The 27,281-nt window shown below is 45.1% G+C and overlaps 1 protein-coding gene across 2 annotated transcripts in view; it reads left to right on the forward strand.

Moving 5' to 3' along the window:
* The window catches only part of KCNN1 (potassium calcium-activated channel subfamily N member 1), a 214,374-nt gene extending 200,788 nt beyond the window's left edge, over window positions 1–13,586 (forward strand). The window contains exons 8-9 of one of the 2 annotated variants that reach the window (XM_069217046.1): window positions 9,472–9,541; window positions 10,794–13,586. In XM_069217046.1, coding sequence (XP_069073147.1) covers window positions 9,472–9,541; window positions 10,794–11,078 — 355 coding nt within the window. In that variant the 3' untranslated portion in view covers window positions 11,079–13,586. The remainder of the gene's footprint in view (window positions 1–9,471; window positions 9,542–10,793) is intronic. The other variant, XM_069217047.1, reaches the window with a different exon arrangement.
* The last annotated feature ends 13,695 nt before the right edge of the window (window positions 13,587–27,281 follow it).

The following is a 27,281-nucleotide window of genomic DNA, read 5'->3' on the forward strand; positions in this document are numbered from 1 at the left end:
GTACATCTTTGCAGAAAACTAGGTGTGTGTCCCATAAATCCCCTTAGTGATAGAGTAACCAATCGGCATTAGAGACCACTGCATTAGAAACCATCATAGTTGGGGAAATGGGGCGTTTTGATTGGCTGACACATTCCCCTACGAACTGGAAGCTAATAAAACTTTTCTGCCATATACTCTGAGCTTGTAGGACAAGGGCAACTCCTATATGACGAATGACTAAGGCGGATACCCTCTGTGCCTTTCCAGTACCACTCTTTCGGCCTACCTTGATCTCAGGGAGTGCAAAGGAAATTAATATTAACAATTAATCACAAATCTCCTCCCAGAATGCATCGCTCATGCTCAAAAAGCCCTATCATTAGACGAAGATTTGGGGCCCGCCCCAGGATCACTGTTACCTGGCACAGTATTTTAGATTCAGGTGGTCTTGGACTTCCAGGTTTAATTGTCTGCTTGAAGTACAACCAGTGACCAAGCCTTCTTGTGTTTGGGGTTGTGTTGGGGGGAGCGGGGCGGGCGGTTCTTTTTTTGTTCGGTTCTTGCTGTCTGTCGTGTTATTAAAAATCTGCGTTGTGTTTTGTCTCTGCTTTTTGCCTAACCACCCCCTCCCCAGAGCTCAGAAGTAAGTCCTCGTGTGTCGAACTGCCTGCCGGTTTGTGAGTGACCGACTTGCATGGTGAACGGAACCTTGTTTTGAATTTGTAGCTGACGCGCCGTCGCGCAAGCGCCAACTTTTGCAAGGCTTCAGATTTTGATCCATGTTTGCTGTTTCATCATGTGTTGTCTCCTCCCCCACTGGAGGCGGCTTTGTTTTGGTTTATTTTTTATTTTTTGTTTTTGTATATATATATTATTTTGTTGATATGAGCCGCGGGCTGCACTTTGGCCTCTCTCTCACCGAGTCATTTGCAAAAGATGTGCCGCTTTCTGGCGAGTTTTCTTCATGTGTCTTGCTCTCCTCTTGATTGTCCTTGCATTACTAATGTCTTTGTTCGCTTGATAATGTTTCCTTGTCCAGACCAGGCCTGAATTATGCCTGCTACCCTTTGGTACGGAAAGCATTGTTACCTTGTGGCACTTGATGTGCTGAGGGCCCTAGGATCTGTCATTGTGACAGGCAGTCACCCCTACATAGTCTCTTCTCTCTTCCTGCACCTCGAGGGGAGTTGGTTTGCTGTGTGTTCTGACAAAATGCCTCATTTAGTTAAATACCAGAGCGATAACTACACTGGTTCTATTTCCACCCCTAGTGGATGAGTTGTTGACTACAAAACCTTGGAGATTTTCAGTCAGTGCCATTCAGTGAACAACCATTGGGTGGCACTGTTCTGCCAGGATATGCCAACGTCCTCACAGAGCTGAGATGAAGAACACCAGAGTGATGTACTGCTCCTTTGGTAAGGAGGGGTATCTCGCAAATAATTGATAACCTCGTAGTTAATCAAATATTCCTACTGGGCACAAGGCGCCAGTGCTAACCAGAGCCTGTTCGACACCCCTCTCTGAGAGGTCAGTCAATGCCAGCGTAAGAAAAAGCTGTAGTGCTAAAGTGACCCCAAAGTCTGCCTGGACCCTCTCCTCTTAGTTATTGCCATACTTCGACTGGCCTCTAGGGGTCACTGGAGTGCAAAGGCACTTGAACATTTCCCGACAAAGGTCCATATACCAGCCTTCTAAACAAAGAAGCCTCCCTTTTACTGGCAGAGGAAGATGCCATTCACTTGTTAGCTGCCTTACTCTCTTTTCATATGATGATGTTCCCGAAAGAGAAGGCGCTTTTAATTTCATGTCTTTCAGTTTAAACCAGAATCAGGCGCTGATGTTTGGAGTAAAGAACAAGAGTTCAATTGAGGTACAGAGATAGACTTGCTGTTTGCTAGATCTGTTAAGGTAAGATGTACATGCGCTAGCAGGCCTGAGACAGGTTTGAAAGTCTACTTCAGTGGGTGGCGCAAGCAGTGCTGCAGGCCCACTAGTAGTATTTAATTTACAGGCCCTGGGTATAGAGATACCACTGTACAAGGACCTTATAGGTAAATTAAATATGCCAATTAGGTATAAGCCAATCATACCAACTTTAGATGGGAGAGCACCTGCACTTTAGCACTGGTCAGCAGTGATAAAGTGCTCAGAGTCCTAGAGCCAACAGCGAGAGGTCAGAAAAACAAGGAGGGAGGAGGCAAAAAGACTGGGGATGACCCTGCGTAAGGCAAAAAGTCCAACAGTCCGTATTACTGATAGGCAGCAATCTCCTTGTTTATGCCATGGCACACCCATAAACAGGTGTGCCTGATGCAAACAGGGACAGTGTGCTGTGTTATGATGAATGCTCTGCCATAGTGCCTCAGGGTGCACATGCCCATTGCACCCTCGGGGCACTATCTGTAATACGGCCTCAGGTGTTGTTATCTTAAGTCAAATTCCATATGTGTATAGTTACTGCCAATGGTAATGCCTGCCTGCAAAATAGGATGTCATCTAATCATGTGCATGTGATAATTGTTTCCTAGGAATGGACAGGGCAAGTCTTACTGGATGTAGCGAACAGTTAGTTTAATTCTGGGATTAGGCAGCGGGTTGGTGATTCAACAAACTGGCTTACTAGTCTGATAAGGGAAGCACGGAGGGGTTTCCAGGGAATGGGCAGCGAGTGCGTTGTGCCATAAAGGTGACTAGTGATGTATGGTGATGCACAGAGATGGCACTTAAGTGGTGGTGCCCGCATACATTGTGCAACTGAAGTGGCACTAGAGATGTGCAGTGACGTGTATGGTTGTAAAATAAGGCAGCAGATTCCCTAAGAGAAGGTGAGTTTTATGTTCCCTGGGGAAGGGCTGGGACTGAGGCTGTCCTAAGGCTGGTTTATTATTCGGGGGGAGGGGTACATGTATAAGGAGGACCCTTAAGAGAGATTTAGCACACCCCAAAGGTATATGGCACATTCATTAGGACACTCACATCAGTGGAGTATCCCTTAGGAATAAACAACAGTTGAGGATGTGTAGCAAGGTTTTGTGGTCCCAATAGGTAGTAGGCACCCATCAATAGGCCAAGCTTCCTAAACTGACTTGACCAGACAGAAATCAACTTTGTTCAGTGTTGTATTGAGAAGATGATTAGTTAGAATGTCGCTGCTAGCACTGCTCTATATCAGAAGTTTGATTTTCCTTATAAAACACCCTGATTCATTCATTTAGTTATTGGATTGCTGGATTGGTGCCCAAACATCACTCTCAAAACTAGGAAGTGAGACTTAACAGGAATCCCCATGGAAATGAGATCACACGTGGATCTGGGAAAGACAGAGTCGATGACTAGACTGAAATTGTATATGTAAATAGACCAGCATCAAAACATGCATGAGGATTCTACAGATGACGGAAATCTAAGGTTGCCAGACTACCTCCATGTTCAGGGGACCCTTTTAGTTTTGAATCATTTCAATGCAATATTTTCTAATAAAATGTTTCTTAATAAAATAGGACTGGAAACTTGGTGTCAGAAGTGGGATATAAAAGGTGACACAAAAGCAGACCAATAAGGAGCATCTGTTTAGATGTAATAAGCTAATTTGTTACAGAAAAAAATTCAGGTTCATTACACTATGCCATTACAACATTTTACGCATGTAAGCCAAACCCTAACACCGTCAAAACACCCCTTCTCCCATTTTCAACATAACTAAGTTGGTTATATAACTTATTTTGTAGATTTAGCTCCATGTGTGAAACCGTGAAAGTCTTTTCCGACTTCAGACATGGTGTAGAGAAACCCTTTATTAGATAGATTATTTATCACTGCATCTCAATTATCAATTAGTCCTACAGTTGTAACTGAGGATGGATGTGCACAGGCCCCCTATCTCTACCTCTTCAGAACGCTGGTGCTCCTAGACCTTTTGTTATGAGGTTTTATGTCAGAGGTCTTCAAACTAAAACAAAGTTAGAGTAAATTTAATTTGTCTTCAAAAAGCAAACCTCAGCTACTCAGAAACCAGGATGTATATAACTGCATTTCCTGAGTCAATATCGTGTCTAGTCAAAAGAATATTTTTAAAGGAGTAAAATACAACAGATTCTTTCTTCAGAGAAATAGAATCATGAGCCATTGATATCAGAAAAGGTATTTGGAAATAATGATGACCTTTGACCTACCACTGCCATCCTGCCACTACAGAGAAAGTAATGTCTCTGGAGCCAATTCATTAAATACCACTGAGACACAAAGCTTGTGAGTTTTGAATCTATAACGACATTGACAAAAAGACCCAGAAGATCATGACTCATAGACTAAAGATTTGATCCAGAAAAGAAAAAAGGTTTAATTTTTGTCTTTTGTTTATTATTTTTTACTTTAACCTGTGTCCAGAAAGCCTTTATGAATGCACGCATTCACATTATCTCATTATATATGAAACTGGCATCACTGCCTTGGCAATAATGCAGTCATCATGTTGTCTTACCTTTGCAGCTGGGTTCACAAATCAAGACCCTTAGCTCACCACCCTCACCCCTAAGAGAATATATTTTATTTGCCAGTTTTGCTATGTTGTTGAGGTCCAAATATCTCAGAGGTGAGACAGGTATTAAGGGACACAGGGGGTCATTCTAACTTCGGCGGGCGGCGGAGGCCGCCCGCCAAAGTTCCCCCGCCAGAACACCGCAGCGCGGTCAAATGACCGCCGCAGTGATTCTGACTTTCCCTCTGGGCGGGCGGGCGACCGCCAAAAGGCCGCCCGCCCGCCCGGCGGGAAAGCACCAGCAACGAGGAAGCCGACTCCGAATGGAGCCGGCGGAGTTCCTGGTGTGCGACGGGTGCAGTTGCACCCATCGCGATTTTCAGTGTCTGCCACGCAGACACTGAAAATCAATGTGGGGCCCTGTTAGGGGGCCCCTGCAGTGCCCATGCCAGGGGCCCCACAACACCCGTTCCCGCCAGCCAGGTTCTGGCGGTGAAAACCGCCAGAACCAGACTGGCGGGAAGGGGGTCGGAATCCCCAGCCTGTTGGCGGTGCTTCCTCCGTCACCTACCCTGGCGGTCTATGACCGCCAGGGTAGGAATGACCCCCACAGTGTCCAAATATGAAAAATTGAAAGTGGCCCTACAGGCACATTCATGTTTATGTTCTGATTGGTGATTTGAAATGATGGATCATCAATCAGAATTGTCTCTCATTATAAGGAATTCTAATTAACAAATTAAGAAATCTGATGCCCTTCAATCTATTATCTCCAGGAAACAATGATCAGGAATTATTGAATATTTACCAAATATCAAAGCTTGGAATAGCTAGGACTGCCCTTTTAGCAGCAAGATCGACTGGTCAAAAATCTCTATTTCAAGCTACATTATAAATGCATACCAAATTAGTTGAAGGTGTCCAAAGGGTGGAGTCGGAGATTTGCTTGTACGTTGGACTCTTGATTTCATTAAGGCCCAGCAGCCCATCCACCGAGTCCAACCACTGCTCTCTGCCGTCCAGACTCCTCCAGTATGTGGCCTTGTTCTCCTCACCAAAGTTACACTCCCTTGAGTAACATTGCAAGTGGCTAAATATTGAAAGGGACTGACAAACGTAGCCCATCACCTTTCGTAACAAAAGCACCTTGTGGCTGCAAGGAGACATTTAAAATGTCAAAGCTCTTGTAACATAAGTTCACCATAAGTAATTTTAAAGAAGCAGTGAAGGATATAGGAAAACTTAGTTGAGCTCTCGTTGAAAATTCAAAGTTTAAACAAATGTTCCTGCAAACGTTTAGATTTTCAACTCAATAGCAAGAGGACTATATGTAGATTAAGGCTTGAACCGCGGATCCAAGGGGGAAATTTATTTCCCATCTACATGTTCTTGAATTTGACCAGAAAAATCAGACTTTAAGGGCACATGAATGTGATCATGATGTCTCTTCCACAGATCCACATTCTCATAGATTCACAAAGAGTCACATAGATTCGCACATTTACTTGGTCCAAGGGTGACACTATGGACAGGAAGGTCTATAGTTTGTTATGTGGGGGGGGCTCATCCATCATTTGCAGATGAGACATGGCCCTTTTCATAGGTCAAGTTGAAAGTCTGTCCCTGAAACTAAGAGAGTCTAGGGTATCAAGTCGGCTTTAACAAAAGCCGTCCCCTGGTTACTCCTTTGAAACTACTAAGATTGGCAAGCAAATATTTGTCAAGGAAGGAGTGAGGGTGAGGTATGCAATTTAGCCAATCACATAATTATTCAATTATTTAAAGACTGCCCTTTCACTCCCCAAATATTCACTTTTTCTGTTCTTATGCCTTTTAATTTTTATCTAATATGACAACTGTTTCTGAAGCATCTATCAACCCCTTGCAGGATGAGACTGCCTGTTCTCATCCTGTGAATGACTCAATAATGCATCTAATCCTGTGGAGGGAGCAAGAGGAGTTTTTTTAATGTAATGAGTGACCAGAAGCTCTAACATCAATAGCTCAAAGCAACCAACATCATAAAACATGTCATCAAAAAAATGCCAAGGCCAACTTTGTCATCGCAGGCTGTCAAAGTCCAGCCTTGAAGAGGTTGAGGTGGCCCTGGACCTCCAAGAAATGCTTACTCTGTTGTGTGAATGTTCAAACCATGAGTTTTGCAACAAACTTGACATTTAAGACGGGAGTGAAACTGGCTATGTCTGTTGGGATCTGCTGTAATGTGACCTTACAAAAGACATCAACCATCCACCTATGAGGGGAAGAGAGTAAAGGCAACACAATGACATTCATCATGTATGACCCATCGTGACACATGCACCTGGCTGCTTTCTGCTCTGACCATTGCATGAAATTGCGCTGCACGAACAACGAGTGTAGATTAGACTAGGGGACAAGGGAGCTGAGATCTCAGCAGAAGAAAAGTGGAATATATGTGAAGGGGGAGGGGAATTGTGACTGGTGTTCATTTCCAAATTAATATTCAAGCACAGAGGGCATTGAAGGAGGGTCTTGGATCCTGACAACACCTCACAGCGAGAGCAGGCCTTCAATGAGGCGGAGGGGACAAGGGAGTAACGCTAGTGTATGGTTCCCCAAAGTAGGCTTTTGAAACACGGCCTTCACATGTCCCATCATGTCTTATGAATACCAGCTAGGGCGAGTACCTTAGACCACAGAGGCTCATTCAGAAATCGAAGAGGAAAGGGGTATGCTAGGGGATGTAGAGAGAAGCCTGCATGGTTAGCACTGACACTGCTGATACCTGAGGGCCACTAGAAGTCTCACATTAGGTTAATTAACAATCCATCTTCTTTCAACTTCCCTAGAAGTCTCACTTCCCACTCTGGTGGCACGGGTGGTGTTGCACCACCAACAGGTTGGCATGGTCCATACACAATGCTATTTGATTTAAATGGCACAGACTGAGGTCATTGGTTTGGCTGCTTGTTGAGAAAGGAATGATGCAAAAAACAATTGTTTAACACATTAGTACCAATATGAGCAAGCAATCTGCTGTCATGGAGATCGTCTTCTTGTTTAATCGGGGAAATAGATACTTCACATCTGTATAACTTTAGGAATTTTTCATATTGATTGGCTGATACATAGATTTTGTGTTCCGTATTTGATAGCTAGTTTCTTTGTGGAAATTGAAGCTATCACATAAGGCATTGTCTAACCTGGAAGCAATATCTTACTTAGCGTTACTGCAGAGCTTAGAGTATTACTGCTGAGCTAGAGTTCTTTCTTCCAAATAGTGGTCTCAGTGTCTTACGTACCTCAAGTTAAAGGAACAACCCCATCTTCCTCCCTGGAACCTACAGTCTAGTTCCAGATTTAGATCTTCTTGTTTTACAGAGAGACCAAGGTGACATTGTCAGTGAGTGAAGATGTCTATCTGGCTTTGGGATGCTGGTATTTTTCTGTGGTTTGATGTTAACATGCAGCTCAAAGGACCAGCATTTTATAATCATAAAAGATAACAACTGCTGAATTCAGCAAGTTGGTCCTTCCATTGGGAACTGATCATCACCAGTAAATCACTGCACCTTCATGGTCAACATGTAGAGGGACGTCTTGCTAAGTCTCTGTAGCCCTGATTCCCCTCAGACATCTCATGACGACACACGGTCAGCAATAGGTGACCATGTGCAATCCAGGAAGGAGCTGGGACACCCCAAACCCAGAGAGCCACCTTCCAGGTCAGAAAGATGGTGATTGTGGGAAATTAGCTTTCTCAAATAGTCAGTGCTTGTACGGTGGACCTAGGAGAAGCTGGCGTGCAAGACGGGTTCCCCAAAATCCAGGTCTTTTCTTCTACACCTCACATGCTGGGGCTTTTAGTGTATCCAGAGAATTCCCAGTCAAGTCCCTATTTTGAGAAGTGCTTAAATACGCAAACCACTACACTGTACCACTCATAGGTGATCTCAAAGGGGGCAGGCCATCAGACACCATGTGCCCTCTGATTGCACTGCATAGTCTTTTCTTAAGTTCAAGTAATGGTGAGCTCGGGGAAAACGTCCTCATTAGCTGGTCAGAAAATGTAAAGGGCACTGACCTACAAATTACTTGAAAATGGATAGCCTTTCCTCAAAAAGGAATCTGACGCGTGAATTATGTGCATCCAAGTCTCAATCGTGTTATTTCCCAAACTTCAGGGCTTTAATGTTCTACAGCCTTGGATAACAAGAAGCAAGTTGCTTGAGTTGTACACAGAGCCATGAGTCCACAGGCCCCAGAGCACACTGCAGTCCTTACCAAATACTTACTCTTTCCTGAAACTAAAAGGGAAGGACTTTCTTTATGATACTCAATAATACCTCTATTTGTAACGAAGATAGGCGTAAATCCTGCCGCGTCTTGTGCTATTCCATGAGTGATTTGACTGTTTTAATTCTTGACGCAAAAAAGCGAAAGAAGACTTTGACATCACTCCCTGGACACAGGACTGAAACCCTCTTATGGGTCAACACTCTCTTCATGCCAGTTACAGGCACAATGAGCTTAAAACTAAACATTAGCAAAAACAAATCAATGAAACTAAAAAAGATTGCACCGTTTAAAAAGAAAATGAAGAGTATTTGCTCTAAAACACAGTCAGACTACACCCGCCCATAAGGAATGTGTCTTAAACAAATGTTGCACATTTTATGGGGCAGTGACATCACACGGGGGCAAATCACGAACACGCAGATGTATGCTTTTGTGGGGTGTTGAGGAGCTAGACACAGGTTACTCTGAAAAGCAGATTCGGAGAGGGGTGGATAGGAGCAACATAAGGGGTCCACCTTGGATAAAACTGCATGGGTTTTTTGGTTTGGTTTTCCTTTTCTGCAAGACTATGACATCTGGATGGGGTGAGCGTGCCTTTCTTTTCTTTCTGTTTGTCTTGATTGGTTTCAGTTTTGTTTTCGGGACTGTTTTGCATGTGTGCTCTGTTTTGCCTGCCAATGACTCTCCTTGGATGGCGCTAACTGCCTATGTGCTTTTCTCACCTCCAGACTGCGCAGCGTGAAGATGGAGCAGAGAAAGCTGAACGACCAGGCCAACACCATGGTGGACTTAGCAAAGGTGAGATTAGTTGAACGGTGAGTGAGCAGCATGCGTCATGCTTTCCTTCAAAGTGAATACGCTGCTCCCTGGAGGTGTTTGCACTACTCCCCCCAACCCCATCCCGAAGAGCATAGAATTTCACTGCAGTAACATCTAATGGTGACGTACCTTTGCCTGCGTCCCAAGAGGTTACAGACAGAGACTAAGTGTGCAGCACCATCTAGTGATCATTCATAGTACTACACTGGGAGGAGTCACGCATGGGGGCGGGCAAACACAACACGTCCTGTCATCATTCTATTTTTGTGGACGGACTAAAAAACTCTTGGTCTACAAGAGACATCAGAAAGGTGATAGATGGAAATTAAAGAATTCCTCTCAAAATGTGGTAACTGATCTTGATGGATTTAGGTCAATCATTTATTTTACTTCTTATGTGCCATTCCAGACATGGACCAATCATATGCGGATCAGAATAGGCTGAGAGATACCTAAAGAGCCGTGTTGTACATGCTATTGCAGCAGGGTCACCTAGTAATCCGTCACTGGTAGACATTGACAACACCCGGTGGAAGCACAAAGGAGCAAAAGTTAAAAAGTTGCACCTACCTTCCAGTTTTAGTATTTTACAGGATCATGTTTTGGGAAGGCAGGTACCCTCTGAGCCACAGGCAGGGCACTCCTGCCCCTGTGGCTGCCATCAGTGACCAAACAACTCAAGATGGCGTGGGCCTTTAATTTCATCTTGTGAAGTAGACACTGCGTAAACTGAGCCTGTTTCAGCTCGCTAACGATGGTATAGTGATAAAGCAATCTGCCTACCTGTGAACTCATCGCTTTGCTCTAAAATTACATGTAATATTTCTTTTTTCGTCCAGTCTTATGGTGGCAGCATTAGGAAATTTTCTATCAATTTTAATCAAAAGACCGTCTCCCAGTTTATGATGTCAGGCTGCTACCAATGGCGTCGAATGACTGCTCAGGGAGACAATATTTACTTGGAAATGTCTCAAAAATTATAAAGTCACCATATATTCCACGAGCAGCAACCTGGGTAATTATAAGTAAAAACAGAACGCATAACTCAGGTAGTGGTATCACTTGAGGGTAACATCAGAGATTAGTAAGAAGGAACTTGAACCCAAGATCTTCTGTCATGGCATGTATGCAAAAGGATTGACCCTGCAGACACTAAGCTGGGTAGATGCAGGGCGGAGAGGCAGTATGTCAGAGGATTTGTATTCAAAATCTATATCTTGTGTCCTTCCAGACCCAGAATGTGATGTACGACATGGTCTCCGAACTGCAAGAGAGGAACGAGGACCTGGAGAAACGTATCGGCACGCTGGAGACCAAGATTGACTCTTTGAGCGCGAGTCTCCAGGCGCTGCCGGGGCTGATCACGCACGCCATAAGCCAGCAGCAGAGGGAGTTTGCGAGGAACCAAGCGCAGAGGTTTTACCCTGCATCTAATAGTTCAGAGCGGTCATGGACTCCGACGCGGAGGCGGAAATCGCCCTCCACGGCGCCACACACCTCCTCAGACAGTGGATGAGCCTGCGAGCGGAGAAGGATCGCGGGGACATGGGCACGGACAACATTCTGAAGAAGAAGAACAAAACAGAAACAAACAACTTGCTTTTAGCCATTGTGTGGCTGAAATTGTTAGCTTTTTTTTGTAAAGCCCTGTATAGTTAACTCACTGGGTTCAAGATTCTGGAGTGAAGTTATACATAGAGATATATGTATTTTTTTATTTTATGGCTGGAGTACGGCAGCTGCCAGTATATTAGCTCTGGGCAACCCCCTTTTTTGGGGGGGTGGGGTGGGAGCCCGGGAAACAGTATATGTCTGACGGCATATGAACCATGGTGCAGCTGGTCGGTGGCGCAACCCTGCGGCTCCTTCTCTGGGAAGGCCAGTGCCGCGGGGCGTCGAACCAGCAGCAGTGTGACGCGCATGGCGCCCAGAGTGCAGACCGTGAGGCTCCATGATGCCCCCTACGCTGGAGGGTTCGAGGAAGTGTTCTCCATCTTTGAGTTCAACTTTATCCTCAATTTCAGTGTCGCCCCTAACCTATTTTGTTAAAAATTTTAGTTATAGCCCGTTCATGGGGGAGGACGTTTTCCTCCCTCCCCCAAAGAAAACGATGTCTTCCTAAGACTCTTGTTGACAAGGGAGGCTGGTCTGTGTATGAGATATCGACACTGACGAATGGCTGGTGGTCTTTATGCGTCACACCATCAGAGAGGAGGAAGAGGGTTATAGAGGTTTGTATCAGAGTGGTGGGTGATATTTTTAGAAGTATGTTGTCTCCTCATAGAAGCCATTGTCAGGCCTGAATGAGGTTTGTATAGGAAGCCATCAAATAGATAAGGTTGGGTAATATCTCCCATGAACTGAAGAGAGATTTGGTTTCCTTAGTAGAAGAAACTATCAAGGTCAGAAATCTTAGTGAGTTTAAGAGGAAGAATCACCCAGGAGCGGGGGTTGGGTCACCTTTAAGGGAAATACTGTAAGAAACCAAAGGCTATGCAAATGTAATGGAAAGTTCCAGGAGGAACATCAAAGTTAAGTTTTGGGACAAGGGGGGAGGTAGTCAGTTTGAAAAATATATGCTGTGAAGGAGTCTAAATGACGTAGACATCGGGGGGAAGCGACAGACGATTGTGTATCCCGACAGAGGCAACCGAACACTTTTCCATTTTGCACATGTGACCCTGGGAAGGACAACGTGTCTCTTTCTGGAAAAGACGAGTAATGGGAACCAGGAAGGGGAGTGATAGAGAGTGGGAAAAACAATGAAATATGAAAAGGTCAAATAAATCTGCACTTCTGGTGGGTGTCCTCTTTGCATGGCATGTGCCAAAGAATGGCCCGGGTGTTTAGAGTATGTGGTCGCGTCTTAGAGGTGGTCAGGAGCCGAACCTTTACAGCCTTATAGCTCATCCAGAAGGAATCTGGGCTGCTGACCAACAAAGCAGCCAATGCATTAATCTCCAAGGGATGTGGTGTCCTCCCACCAGAAATAATTGGTGGTAGGGCGGTACTACATTAATTAGTGGAATCTTCGTGATGTAAAAACACGGAACTACGTACACACCTACTCAGCCTGACTTGTGAATCGGTCATGCTACACATAAGCTGTCCCTGTGAGGAGCGGGGAGGAGGCAGGTGGTCGCCTGTGCTTAGAAACAAAACTCCCAGACACTGTGAAAACTGTGATGCAAACTAGACCAGTTCACTGAAACTATCTGAGCTGTGTAACGATGGCCTTATAGGTATCAAACTGCACATTTGGAGGCAATGGGAGGGGTGAGGCCGGAAGTCGAAGTGACTCCAAATTAAAATTCAAATGCTTTTTATTCCAGAAGCCCACGATTCCTGGCTAAAATCCTTGACCTCTTTGGCCAGTCGTGTTGGTTTCTGCAGACAGACTCGCAGGCCATGGGGTCTGCGTCATTGGGTGCATGCATTGTAAAATTGGTAGCCACACCAGGAATGGAGCATGGGACATTTTAGTTACATTGTAACTATTACGTAGCCAAGATGTATAGATTGTCATGACATCAACTCCAATTACCTCTATGCTATGCCATAAGCAGTTCATGCCCTCCATGTTTTTTATTTTCAAAGAGATCCCTCAAATGTCCTGTCGTCTCTGGAAGGTGGAATGTTCTTTGAAGAAGTGTCACCTACTTTCTTTGTTGGGCAACCATGGGCAGATTGAATATTGAATTGGCAAGTAAAAAAGTTCCAGATATTTGTGACTACTAGCGAATCTAACTTGACAGCAGGGTCTACTTTAAGGATGACCCCAGATTTTCTCACCCTTGAGTATGCAATAAATCATAACATTTCTGGACATAATTAAATCAAATGCATACAAGTGGATTTTTGTGACTAGAAATTGATTGTTTTCAAAAGTGAATCAAAAAGATGCTGATTGTTAAAATGGAAAATGGTTTTGACTTTGACCTGAACGGTCTCCCTAAAATGTAAAAAAAAAAAAATACAAGCGAGAAAAGTGCTCAACCAAATAAAATTCACTTCTGGATCCTAGAGCGAAGACATTTGGATTAAAAGTCCTGTGGTCTCTCCAACATCTCAAAGTTCTCTGATGCCTTTTATATTTTTTAGGACTCCCAAGCTGTTCTTGTTATAGGCCCGGGACAACAAGTTTGAGGGTAAGGTCACCTTGTGATGGTGTTATTGCTTTATAGTATTGCAGATTTAGGAAAGGAGGAAGAGAAAAGGAATTTGCACTCGAGGCCAAATTCAAATTATCCAAATATTGCAGTTCCTGTTTTTGTTTTGAATATACAATTAACAGATTTGGCTACTATAAAAGCACATTCTTTGAATCGGGCTCCGAGGGGAGCATCGATATAGACTAATAAACGATTAATTAAAAACCCACACAGTGGCTTGACTGATAGTGATTTATGAATGAGTCATTGACCAGTCAGAAATATTAAAGTCACAGAGCTTACTTTTGGGAAGCAGGTCTTTAATTTAGCCCCCCACTCTCCAACCACACTCTTGTGTGCCACACGATGTTTCTTCGTGATGATACATTTCGCATGTGTGAAAGGCCAGTTGACTTTTTTCTCACCCTGAGCTCTTGTTGGCACCCAGTACCATCGACGAAGATCCGCTCCACAGGTTAATTGTCACCCATGGTCGAAAGGATGAGAAATGAACTAAGAGGCCTCTTGAACTGCTGCTCTGCGGTTAAAAACCCCTGAGTGATAATAAGAGCGATGGATGAGGGCACCAGCCCTAAAATTATCATCCGCCTTAAGACTGAGGGAAGCAATCGACATTTGTGAAGCAAGTGACAACGTTCAAAGATGATCCCTATTTCTAAGTCATCGGGAAGAGATAATTAAACATTTAGGTGATGTTCTGGCACCTGACAGTCAGAAAAATATGAGAATCTGCTTTCTGTCTCCCTCTCCCAGATTTAGACAAACTGATGAGAAGCTAAAGGCTGATTTCCTGGCCATGAAAACCCAAAGAAAACTTGTTAAGGCTTTGCCCTATATTATACATGGTAACACAATCAAGAGACTCCTATAAGCATCACTTGCCTAGACCATGATACAAAGGAGAGAAACTATTTAAGGTCCACGACATCCCAGAATATGGGAAACAGGTGAGAAGCTAATATTTAATTACTCCAACCATAAAAAAAAACAGAAGAGAAAATATTTAGGCAATTGCTTAAGACCGTGAAAATCAGGTGAGAATCCAGTAATGGTATTTCCTGTCTTAGACGAGAAGAAGCATCCACAAAATTACTAAAGGTATTTCATGCCTGGAAACCTTCACAAAAAGGTTATCACCCACAAACACATTACATGTCAGCAGAATATGAGAAACTGGTGAACACCGGCTAAAGATGTCTTCAGTCTCAGACCACTGAAAGTAGGCAAGAAATGTTTGTACTGCCTCTCCGGACAACGAGAAACACCAGGGGACTACGCAAAGCAGCTCTAGCTACAGACCGTAAAAATCATGTACGAGTCTACTAATGGTATCTCCAGTCCCAGACCTTGAGAAACAGGTCAGACACTGTTAATATTAATATCATCTCCAGACCATAGGAAGCAAGAGAGAAAACTGATTGTATCTCTAGTCCCAGACCAGAAGAAGCAGGTGGAAAACACCAATGCTATCTACAGCCACAGACCACGAGAAGCAAGAGAGAAAGCAATGCTATCTCCACCAGCAGACCACGAGAAACAGGTGAGAAACTGTGAATAGTATCACCAGACAGGAAGGAGAAAGAAAGAAAACATTAATGGTATCTCCAGTATCGGACAATGAGAAACAGGTGAGAAACTGCGACTGGTACCGTCAGACAAGAAGAATCAAAAGAAAAATCATTAATGGTATCTACAGTGCCAGACAACGAGAAACAGATGAGAATCTATTACTTGTACCTCCAGAGCTTGAACAGCAAGAGCGAAAACACTGCTGCTTGCTCCAGCCTACACCACCAGAAGTAGGTGAGAAACTCCTAATGATATTTCCAGTCCCACACCATCAGTAGATGAGAAACCTCTATGGGTGTATCGCCAGACCACGTGAAAAAGTGTGAGAAACGATTAATGGTATTTCCAGTTCCAGGACAGGAGAAAGCAGGTGAGGAACTATTAATGACATCCTCTGATGCATGGCACAAGACACAGGCAGCAAACTGCTATGGTTTCCTGTACCAGACAATGAAACTGCTAAAGATCGCGAGGGGCAGGCAAGAAACTTGCAATGGTATCGCCTGGTCTGGACTGTGTTGAATCAGGTGGGAAACAGCAAGGGGTGTCCCTGCTCCAAATAACAACCAAACAACAATCTGACAATGATGTCTCCAGTCCCAGAGAATGACAACCAGTCATCAAAATACTAAAGGTATCTCCTGTCCCAGGACATGAGATACTGGTGAGAATCTACTTATGACACTTGTAGTCCTAGACAACGAGAAACAACTAATGCCATTTCCTACTACAGTTCACGAGAAACAGGTGAAAAACTTCTAAGGGTTTCTCTGGACCCAGATAGTGAATCATGGGTGTCTATTGTCCAGATCACAAGAACCAAGTGAAAAACAACAAAGGGTTCCCCTTTCCAAGAGGAGAAACAGACACAACCCTTCTAATAGAGTCATAGCTCCAGCCCTTAACCCGCAGGCAAGAAGCTGTTAATGTTGTCTCCCGGCCCACAGCATGAGAAGCAGGGGAGAAACTGACAGTAGCATGTCCAGTCCCAGGCCATGAGAAGCAGGTGAGAAACAAACCATAAGTGATATCTCCGGCACCAGCCCATGAGAAACTTGAGAATTTACTAAGGGTATCACCTGCCGTTTATCATGAACACCTTGCTCAAGCCTATCTGCTGTCCATAATGCAACAGGAAAATGTTTTGGCCCCTCCGGGGGAAGGATATAAATTAACCTCTACGAGAATGGTTGTACCATAAAGAACTTTCTGTACCGATGATGTTTGTGAGTAATAGATCACATTTATTAGAAACTTAAAATACACAATTTAAAGTAAAGTAATCGAGGTGCTCCGTATAACGGCGCAGTGTGAGTGAATTATGTGTTAGTATAAGTGTTGCAGTGCTATTTACATGAAAACTAAAACCAAACTGTGGTTAAAAGCATGAGGTCTCAAATAGGCACCTATAACCATAGGTACGGTGAGCCTGCTGAATTTTTCAAAGTCAATCCACATTTTCTAATACAATGTTGACGTTTCAACCCCAATCAAAGAAATTCATTCAGGCGTGTCATCATCAGGACAGAATATTGAAATAGGAAGAACCCCTAAGCATTTCAAAGCATTTAACCTGATTAAATCGGGGCTACAGATCACTAACCTTAACATAGGACCACACCAACATGTTTTAAAAAGGACTTTAAACAATTGCCTCATTTTCATGGAACGATTTAAGACCTTCCTGAAGCCATTAGATGGCAAACTAAAAAAGTGGTATTATTAACAACAAACCACGGCTACATGAAATGGGAGGCGAATTGGCAAAGTTTTATTGTTAACCCGACTAGGGTGTGTCTGAGTAAAGTCAAATAGGGACGCTTCCTATTTCAATATTCTGTCCTGATGATGACACGCCTGAATTAATTTCTTTGATAGGGGTCAAAACATCGACATTGTATTAGAAAATGTGGACTGGCGTTTGAAAAAATCAGTAGGCTCACAGTACCTATGGTTATAGGTGCTTATTAGAGACCTCGTGCTTTTAACCACAGTTTGGTTTTAGTTTTCATGTAAATAACACTGCAACACTTATACCAACACATAATTCACTCAGACTGCGACGATTTACAGGAGCACCTTGATTACTTTACTTTAAATTGTGGCATTTAAGTTTCTAATAAATGTGATATATTATTCACAAACTTCATCGGTACAGAACGTTCTTTATGGTACAACCACTGTCATGGAGGTTAATTCATATCCTTCCCTCGTAGGGACCAAAACATTTTTCTGTTACATTATTCACTTACCCAGCCCCAGGGTACTGGGTTGCCCCATTTTTTCAAAATAATATCGACGGTCCAGACCATGAGAAATGTCTGAGAAAATGTGTAACTTAATTAAAAAAAAAAACAAGACAAGAAACCATCGAGGCCATCTCCTGTCTGCATGCAGTGGGCAACACTCGAATGACAAGTACGGATCACTACCGTTGCGAGACGTGAGAAACAGAGAAGAAACTCCTACTGACAAGTTCTGTGTCCACATTATGAGCAACAGGTGAGAAACTACGGATGTGAGGGACACACTCTATACCGCTCTATTCAAAGTACCCCTTCCATTAGTTTATCTTTCTCCTTTGGCTTTGGCCATGTGCTTTCCTAGCCACATTATCCTAGCAGCAGATAAAATGTTGACAGTGCACTAGCCAATGAGATGGAGAGGGTCCTTGACAACTTTAGAATCCCTGCATCTGGTTAGGTCCACCTTAGAGGCATGAAGCGGGCCTAATGGACCTGGGGGGGAGGCCGGAATACAGTTCATTTTCCAGGCCATTCAGTCTGGATGGGCCGGATTTTCCTCACCTACAGAGTTACAGATACTGGGGGTACCGCCCACTCTATGTGTGTGGAAAACCTGACCCATTATTATTTGGACCCAATGGGCCTCTAAAAAGTGGGACATTGCCAGAGAATCAGTATTTCTGACTTTCATTCCTCGTGTAACTCATCGTTTTTCCCAGGACTTTCACAAGGATACTTTGGCTCTTTTCAGTAGCCGAAAAGTTAGTGGGAAAGTAAAATATGTAGAGAAGTCCATTGTGGCTTCCAGTTAGGATGACTTTCAAATGTTTGATTGCTGTGTGTAACCTGTTCAGTTTGCGAACAGATTACAGATCTTATGGTCAAAATTTACAAAAGATCGAGGGCATGATTTAGAGTTTGGGGGACGTGAACAGTCTCACAAAAAATATTGGATATCCCGGTCTGACATTTTACAAGTGCATTCTATCCTAATTCACTTATAATGTGGTGGAAGGGATATCTGTCATGTTTGGGGTGGAGAAACCATCTGCTAAACTCCGAATTAGGTCCCAAATTCCCCCTTAGAAGGCAACAATAATCCTCTTTGGTCAATTTTGGGGACAAAGGGCGAATCGGAATTAAGAGTTCAGTGGAACAACCTACATATTCAGTACTTCCCCCTTCACATTTCACCAGGGGGACTCTGATGAAATGTAATGGGAAATACGCCCCAGAACCATAGGGAAACATTCAGAAATGTATGTGTAAATACCAATTGCACCATTATTCCCCATTCTAAGATTAAAGTTTCATGATCCCATGGGAATTCTGTCCAAGCAAAAACACGATATCCAGAGTATCTGTATTTTCCATCAGGAAAATTCCCAGTTAGTTTTCTCTGCACACTTGGAATGACGAGTATCCAGCGGTGGCCGCCACAAATGTCAAGGAGGGGGCGGGGGAAACAACTTTAAAAAAAACAAAAAAACACCATTCTCATCGCTACCTCCTGCTTCGCTCCTCTTCTGGTGTCCCAGCATTCACTTGGACACCAGCAGAGGATCCCCAGCAATCCTGATGCTGCTCTCATGCTAAACCAAGCATGAGAGCAGTGTCAGGATTGGTCTGAACGGCTTGGACTGCCGCTCAGACACTGCCCTGGGGTCTGTGCAGTTTCTCCAGCCTGGCTGTTCAACACAGTCGGGCTGTAGAAGCCTAAGCGCGCATGTGCGTTTGGCCAGCCTGAGACTTGTGTGCACTCTCTCCTCTTCCTCTTTCCTACTCCCCCCTCCCGTGGCCCAGCCCCGCCCCTCCCTGCACTTCTGGCTGAACCAGCAGATGAAAAATAAAACAACAATAAGCTATTGTTTTATTTTTCATCTCCTGGCTCTTGGCTGGGGGGGCGGCGCTCCTCCGCCATTGTGGAAGTATCACTTCTGAGCCTACTCAGCGCTCTTCTGTAGTTCAAAGCCTGAAAAACTACGTAATGGATTTTGCTGAACTGTAAAAAAAAAATGTAAATTAGCACTTGTATAGCGCACTACTCACCCGTTAGGGTCTCAAGGCGCTGTACTCATACCACTATGGAACCCCTCCTGGCTTTTCCTTGTGAGGTGCCCACTCCTGAGCACCCCCAGGGTGAAGCCAGGCATCCAAGCACTGTTGGGGCCGTTGTAGAGATTAAGCAAGCTATTGCCCAGAGTTGCAGAGTGGGACCCATGAGTTAGATTAGGCACCGAGGCGAGAATTATCTGGTCAAGGGGAATTGAGCCCAAGACCTGCCGAAGTGGGACTTGAACCCTGGTCTTGAGCCAGATCTCTGCTTCAGGGTCTGCCGCTCTAACCATTGAGCCACACTTCTGAACTGTAAAAAAAAGTATTCTGAGTAAACTTCAATCTCCACAGCAAGTTTGGTGTGAATCTGTTCAACAGTTTTCACTGTCATGGAGACCAGGGCCTTCACTTGGAGTCTGATGGAGATGGTTCTCCATCACAACCGGACGGAGTAGCGTCTCCACCAACCCTTGGTCAGCCCGCCTGATTTGCCACCAGGCAGTTCTTAATTATAAGTAGTAGGTTACGTCACTGATTTACTCCTTCAATTACCCCATGGAACACGAGCCATCAGAGTTTTTGGCATTTACCTGCCAGCCCAATTTAGAGTGAGCCATTGATTGGCCAGTTTTCACTGCCCCTTACCGCTGTGAAAAGCCTGGCAGTAAGAGACAGTGAAAACGTTTAAATGACCCCCACACTGTGGAAGGCAATTCTTGTAGTGTGGGGGAGTATTATTTAAAAGAAATCCTTCTGTGGGATTTTGTTTTTGAAGAAACAAAAACAAATTAAATATTTGACAGGTGGTCGTTATGTCTGATGGAGCCGTCTATCAAACTTTTAGTATATTGACAAGAACTGCCCTGATGGATGGTGAGCTTGTCTTCAAGATAAGTGCGGATGCTGGTTGGGGTGTCTTTAGAACACATCCCACAGAAAGTACAACCATATAAATAGAAAAAAAAACTCCATATTGACTACATCTGATCAGGAGCTATGTGTTATGAATGCTATTAAAAAGAGATGCCTTAAAGAAATGTCTAGGCCATATTAGCAAACATTAGTATAAAGTTATGTCGTGCATGGATTTCATTAAATGGGGCATCTGGTGAATGATGTCAGAGTACATCTCAAAACCCCCTCTGACATCATCAAACAAAGGAACATTCTAGAATGCCTATTGCTGTGATGTTAGGCATGCCGAACTGGGTAAAGAGAAATTATTTTTCTGTTCACTGGATGACCCCTTTAAGATTTACGGTGAATGAACATAAAACAGTTAATCTATTTGCATTTCTGTTGATTTAAAGGTTTCCCATGTTACCACCCCCCGAGGTGTGTCCTTTGTTGGCTTTCCTGCCATGCACTCTGGCCATGCACCTGGTGGTGTTACACATGTGCTCGGGGAGGCATGTTACGTCCCAGTTGGCTCGTGTGTCATGTGTTACGTGATATTTACTTTGACCCTTTGCAATGCACTAACCCATTGCTTGTACACACAGCAGAGCTGCAGTGAGTAAGCTGTGTATACTCAGTAGCAGTGAAGCAGGCTGCAGGGGAGACGTCTGTTCCACCACCCTCAAGGTCACCAACGTGCCCAGGCTGATGTCACGACGCACATGCACAGACAGACCGTCACGCGCACAGAACCCCCCGACAGACATGAACTCTCAAAGAGGCCATATACAGACATTCGCAGCCCTGCCAAATTCCAACAAAAATTTTCAATGTGATCCCCAGGGACTTAGATGGTAGGGTCCCAGGAGGGGGCGGGCCTTGAACCCATCACCTCTCCAGCCATTAGAATGCTTCAGAGGGGGCGAAGCCACCGAGAGGGGGCGGGGATTTGTGCAGGTCACTGCCCGTGGGCGACTCTAAACTCCCCCCAAAAAAACGGAAACTTCCAAAACTTCTGCCAATGAGCCAAGAGAGGTTGTAACACCCCAAAGGAACCAACTGTGCTCGGCCTCCACTCAATGCGCTGGAAACCTGCTCTCTGCCGAGGTTTCCAGCGCATTTTCTCTGCCATCCTTGATATGAGCTGCTCACCAGGTGACCGTGTGAAAGAAAGGAGCCATTCTCGTGTGACACACAGTGGCACCGTGTGAGCAGGCAGGTCTGCATTCACACAGACACGAATAAGCATGTGCTGAGACATGGGCAGGCGCACATGAGCACAACAAAACACCCACCTGTAGAAAGACAGATTGACAAACAGAAAAAGAAGAAAAATGCAGACCTTGAAAAGAGAGACGTGAGCAAAGACTGGAATTTACACACACACAGTCACAAAGAGCAGATGCACACACAGCCATGCCTTCCTTCACTCAAACCAGGCAGAGCGCAGTGGGCAGACACACAGAGACGCACACAGCAGCTTAAGGTTTCAAACACACAAAACAAGGCCAGCAGAGAGCAGGCTTTCATCACTGGCACACACCATTAAGCACATGCGCTGCCCCTCGAGGGGGTGGAAAGACTTATGGAGCAGAGAGGCAGGCGGTGGCCCCGGGCTGGTGGCCCCTCCATCTCAGGGAGGCCGGCGCCTCATCCATCAAGGAGCCGCGCTCGTCGGGTAACGCCTCGCTGCGCAAACTGGGCCCACATCCATCTCTGCCGGGCTGCAGGGACCAGGCTGTGTGTGTGACTGCCACAGCCTCAAGCCTGACACACAAGAGCACGGTGGGGCGAGTCCTCAGCCCTCCTCTGTCAGCACGTGACGCGCACAGCCCTCCGCGCAGGCCCTCAGGGGCAGGTGGGGGGCTGCCACCCTGCACAGCAGCGAGGGCCTGCGAGCAGAGGCTGGCATCCGTCACAGCCACCCCCCTCCCGGGCTCTAACCAGAAGGGGTGCTGCTCGAGGAGGCAACCCCGAAAGCCAAGTACGACCATTAGGAAACTCATACAGGGGTGTTTTCAGGCCACACACGTACATTTATGGCTGAAATTACATCTATTTAAGCATGTCGTTAGTTCATGAAAGTTTACAGACGGGTATAAATACATTTAGTGCTCAGGATTTGGGCATCACAAGCGCAGTGAGGTTTGAAGTATTAAATCCAAGAAGGCGAGAAAAGCAAGATTCATCCTGTAAATTCCTGAACAGAGACAAAATGATGTGTTTGTAGCAGTTTACAAACTCCGAACCAGCACCAATTATTACAGTGAAACACGTCAGATGTTTACCCCCCACTCCAGGAAGGGGAAAGCAGCAGATCGCTTCAGATTTGACGGAGGTATAGGCGAAAGTATTTCTATAGGAAAACATGATTACCCAGCAGAGAGAAAACATAAAAACATTTTAAAAAAATGTGAGTTTGTACATTCAGCTGGCTTTTCCATTGAGCTGAACTACAGTACTGGAATGCTCAGCGACAGCGGAGGGCTCGGGCCAGTAATGGCTGGTAGAGGACACCCAGGCCCATATTTATACTTTTTGACGCTAAACTGCGCTAACGCAGTTTAGCGTCAAAAAGTTTTGCGCCGTCTAACGCCATTCTGAAGCGCCATGCGGGCGCCGTATTTATGGAATGGCGTTAGACGGCGCAATCAGACCGGCGCTGCCTGGTTTGCGTGGGAAAAAACCACGTAGACCAGACAGCGCCGGCGTAGGGGGAAAATGGCGCATGGGCGTCTTAAAATGGGGCAAGTCAGGTTACGTCGAAAAAATCGTCTTAACCCGACTTGCGCCATTTATTTTCGACGCCCATCCCCCATCAACATGACTCCTATCATTGTAAAGATAGGAGTCATGCCCCCTTGCCCAATGGCCATGCCCAGGGGACTTCTGTCCCCTGGGCATGGTCATTGGGCATAGTGGCATGTAGGGGGGCACAAATCAGGCCCCCCTATGCCACCAAAAAAATATATAAAAAAAAAAAAATTATACTTACCTGAACTTACCTGAATGTCCCTGGGGTGGGTCCCTCCATCCTTGGGGGTCCTCCTGGGGTGGGCAAGGGTGGCAGGGGGGGTCCCTGGGGGCATGGGAGGGCACCTGTGGGCTCATTTTGAGCCCACAGGCCCCTTAACGCCTGCCCTGAGCAGGCGTTAAAAAGTGGCGCAAAAGCGCCGTTTTTAGCCACGCCAACTCCCGGGCGTCTCTTTTGCCCGGGAGTATAAATACCACGTAAAGGCCTGGGAGTCATTTTTTAGACGGGAACGCCTCCCTTGCATATCATTAACGCAAGGAAGGGGTTCACGCTAAAAAATGACGCACATTCCGGGAACTTTGGCGCTATTCGCCTCTAACGCCATAGTATAAATATGGCGTTAGTTGGCGTTAGTTTTGCGTCGAAATTGCGTCAAAAAAAACGACGCAATTTCGGCGCAAACGGAGTATAAATATGGCCCCCACAGTCCAATGTTTGTGCGCTGTTTCTCCATTTTTAATTTACGCCATTCTGCTCCCAGAGGGCGGAATGTTCAAGGCTATAGCGCTGTCTTGTACACTGTGCGCAGTTCCGCAGAGGTGGGAATAAGCAGCCTAAGAAACGGGCATGACAAGCCCGCGCCTGATGGGGCTTTCCAAGCACTCTATTGCACCTGATTTGTAAGTTGCAAAATAAATAAATAAATAAATACCTTGCAAAGGTAGATCCAGGGTGAGTTACAGCAACCCACCCATACTTTTACATTTTCTACCTCAATTAGACCTATTATTTTGTTTTAGGTCGAGCGCACAAGCGCTCTGACGAGTTGAAATCTCTGTGGACTTTTAAGCACACCCACCATACGCCCGTCACTGTCTCTCGTTCGTGGGCTTGCCTTTCAAAAATCCTTTGTTATCATTGGTAAATGCTTTACCTTTGTCCCTCCTCAGGGCAGTTTTGTTACCGCCTTAGACACCAACCCTGTTACATGGATAATTGCACTTTTACCAATACGTTTGATTGCGAGTGAGCTTCTATTTCCGTTTGTGTCTCTCCTTTGCGCTTATGTTGGCCGTGGTACTTTGAATTGGCTCATTTATGTCAACTGTTTTACTTTTCATTTTCAATTTATGTGGCAAGAAAAGTCAGGTTAGTAATTTATAGCGCTAAAAACTAACTCAGCAAACGCAAGACCCATTGCATTGCACAGGCTTGTGTTCAGTTGAATTTATAACATTTTATGGTCATTCTGTAGGTATATCCAGGTCCACTGGAATTATGTGACAGGGGAGGACCAAAATCTATAGCAATCAATCATAGATTTGTAGAGCGCAGCTAATCACCCATAGGATCTCAAGGCGCTGTCTGTGGGTGTGCTGCTCAGTCAAAGGGCCAGGTCTTGCGGTCCTTTCTGAACTGCTTCAGTGATGCGTCTGTATGAGCTTGAGGGGTAGCGCGTTCCACATCCGGGCTGCGAGGTAGGAGAGGGACCTTCCTCCTGCTCTGCTTTTCCGGATCTTGGGGACGGCTGCGAGGGCGAGCTGGGAGGAGCGGAGATGTCTGTTGGCACGTAGAAGGCGAGGTGGTGGTTGAGGTATGCTGGTCCTATGTTGTGCAGTGCCTTGAAGGTGTGGATCAGGAGTTTGTATGTGATGCGCTTGTTGACTGGGAGCCAGTGTAGGTCTCTGAGGTGGTGGAGATGTGACTTTTTCCAGGGGATGTCCAGGATGAATCTGGCTGCGGCATTCTGGACTCTTTGTAGTCTTGATTGAAGTTTCTTGGTGATGCCGGCATAGAGTGCGTTGCCGTAGTCCAGTTTGATAGTGACGGGTGCGTGGGTGACTGTCTCCATCATTTCAGAGGGAATTCACTGGAAAATCTTCTGGAGAAGTCAGAGGGTGTGAAAGCATGATGAAGGGACAGCATTGACTTGCCAGGTCATGGACAGAGGAGTCCAGGATGATGTCCAGGTTGTGTGCGTGGTCCTCGGGGCGGGGGCATTTCCCAGAGCGGTGGGCCACCAGGAATCATTCCAGGAAGAAGAGGTGGAGTCAATTACAAGGATCTCTGTCTTGTCCGAGTTGAGTTTGAGGCAGCTGGCCTCCATCCAGGTGGCGAATGTCTCATCCCACTGTGGAAATTTCTCTTGATTAGACTCAGAAGAGTCTAATAAATTATGCAGCACAATGTGGCACATTTTGTGATAGTATTACATCATAATTTTGTCATTTGTACACGTTAGCACTGTCCGAGCAAAGATGTCACCTCATTAGGACCAGTATGACACCCAAATCTAAGAATCAGCAACAGAAAGGAGACCACGCGACCTTTGTGAACAGCCTTTTGCTGCTCAGCAATGTCTTGCAACATTTTTTGTAATTTTTGATCGTTTGAGATAGAAACAATTATTTTGTTAAAATCTGCAGGTTGTGCAGCAGATGACTGATTATGTGGCAACTGTGGCTAATCCATAATTATGCAGAAAATGCCACAAATGCACATAACTCCAGTAGCCCAGAGTATACCTGACGTCCGTCCAACCTACCCTCAGTTAATAACCACATAGTGCATTTCTGCCATTTCCTTGTTGGGTGCTCGCTCAGTCAGTTGACCCCCACAAGACTGTTGTTGGGCACTCGCACATCTGTACGCAGCTGCTACACAAGTGATGTGTCACTGCGCAAAGACCCACGCAGATCATTTTGCTTTTAATTCACTTTTGGAATCCTGGGGCACGCAGTGCTTGTCGCAGATTTTACCTGCAGTGTCGTATTTTCACCCTTGTTGGGCGCATACATAATCCATCCATTTAACATTAATTGAAACATATTTGAATGTTCTGCAGGGTCTCTGCAGAATCATCTTCCAGAAAAAAATATGACGCATCTTTTTACAATTATTCCATTACGAAGCTAAAGCAGTCCAGGCTGTCACTTTGGGGCATTAATATATGTCAATTTGTAAAAAAAAAAAAAAAAGTGCTGGGTCCTAAAGTTTTCTTTCAAAAGCCCGCACCTGGCTAAATAACATCACATCTTTATTGTAATAGCGTATTAATGGCTGTGTTCTTGCGTCACAGTGTCTCCTTCTAAAGCCATCACAGTGTTAAATGTGTTTTCCTGAGCACAAAAGATCTCTGATTAATTTTTTCCCCTTTTCTTTCACTGGCCTTCCTTTCCCTCATACTTCCCAATAATTAGTCCACAACGAGATATTTACGGGCCTCTACTTAAGCATTTTTCTGGCAAACTTCAAACCAGAGGAGCAGTGGTTTGTGAATCGAAGCACCCTAGGACGAAGGGGTTGTTACCAGGGTCGGACTGGGACGGAAAGTAGGCCCAGGCGCCAAAAATAAAAGTGGCTCCATTAGTGAATTAGATAGCTAAAGAAATGGGCCACATTTGCAAATCGGGCGGTTTTGAACTGGTAAAGATGCCCTGTATAAGACACGCGGTATAAGTATTTTGCAAATTATGGAAGATGCATTGATTTGAGCTTTCTGCCGACAATGTTTGTTTTAATGTCAGGGAAATCGACAATGAACACGGACCCACAAACAGCCAAAAAACATCCCACACGCTGACCTGTCAGACCAGCCCGTCGCGCACAGCCTGATTGCCCCATTGGTCAGTTCGCCTCCGACTGCTACATCCATGCCAAAAGCAGAGCCAAGAACATTCTTAAGACTGTGGGATTTCAAAGAGAGCAGCAATGCCCCCAACGCCCCAGCCCACATGTTCCAGAACATTGTGCTCAGCTCATAGCCTTCTGCGCATCTTGGACACCACTGGTGTCTAGATGCTCCG

Source organism: Pleurodeles waltl, chromosome 12 (genome assembly GCF_031143425.1).
Source record: "Pleurodeles waltl isolate 20211129_DDA chromosome 12, aPleWal1.hap1.20221129, whole genome shotgun sequence".
Lineage (NCBI taxonomy): Eukaryota > Metazoa > Chordata > Amphibia > Caudata > Salamandridae > Pleurodeles > Pleurodeles waltl.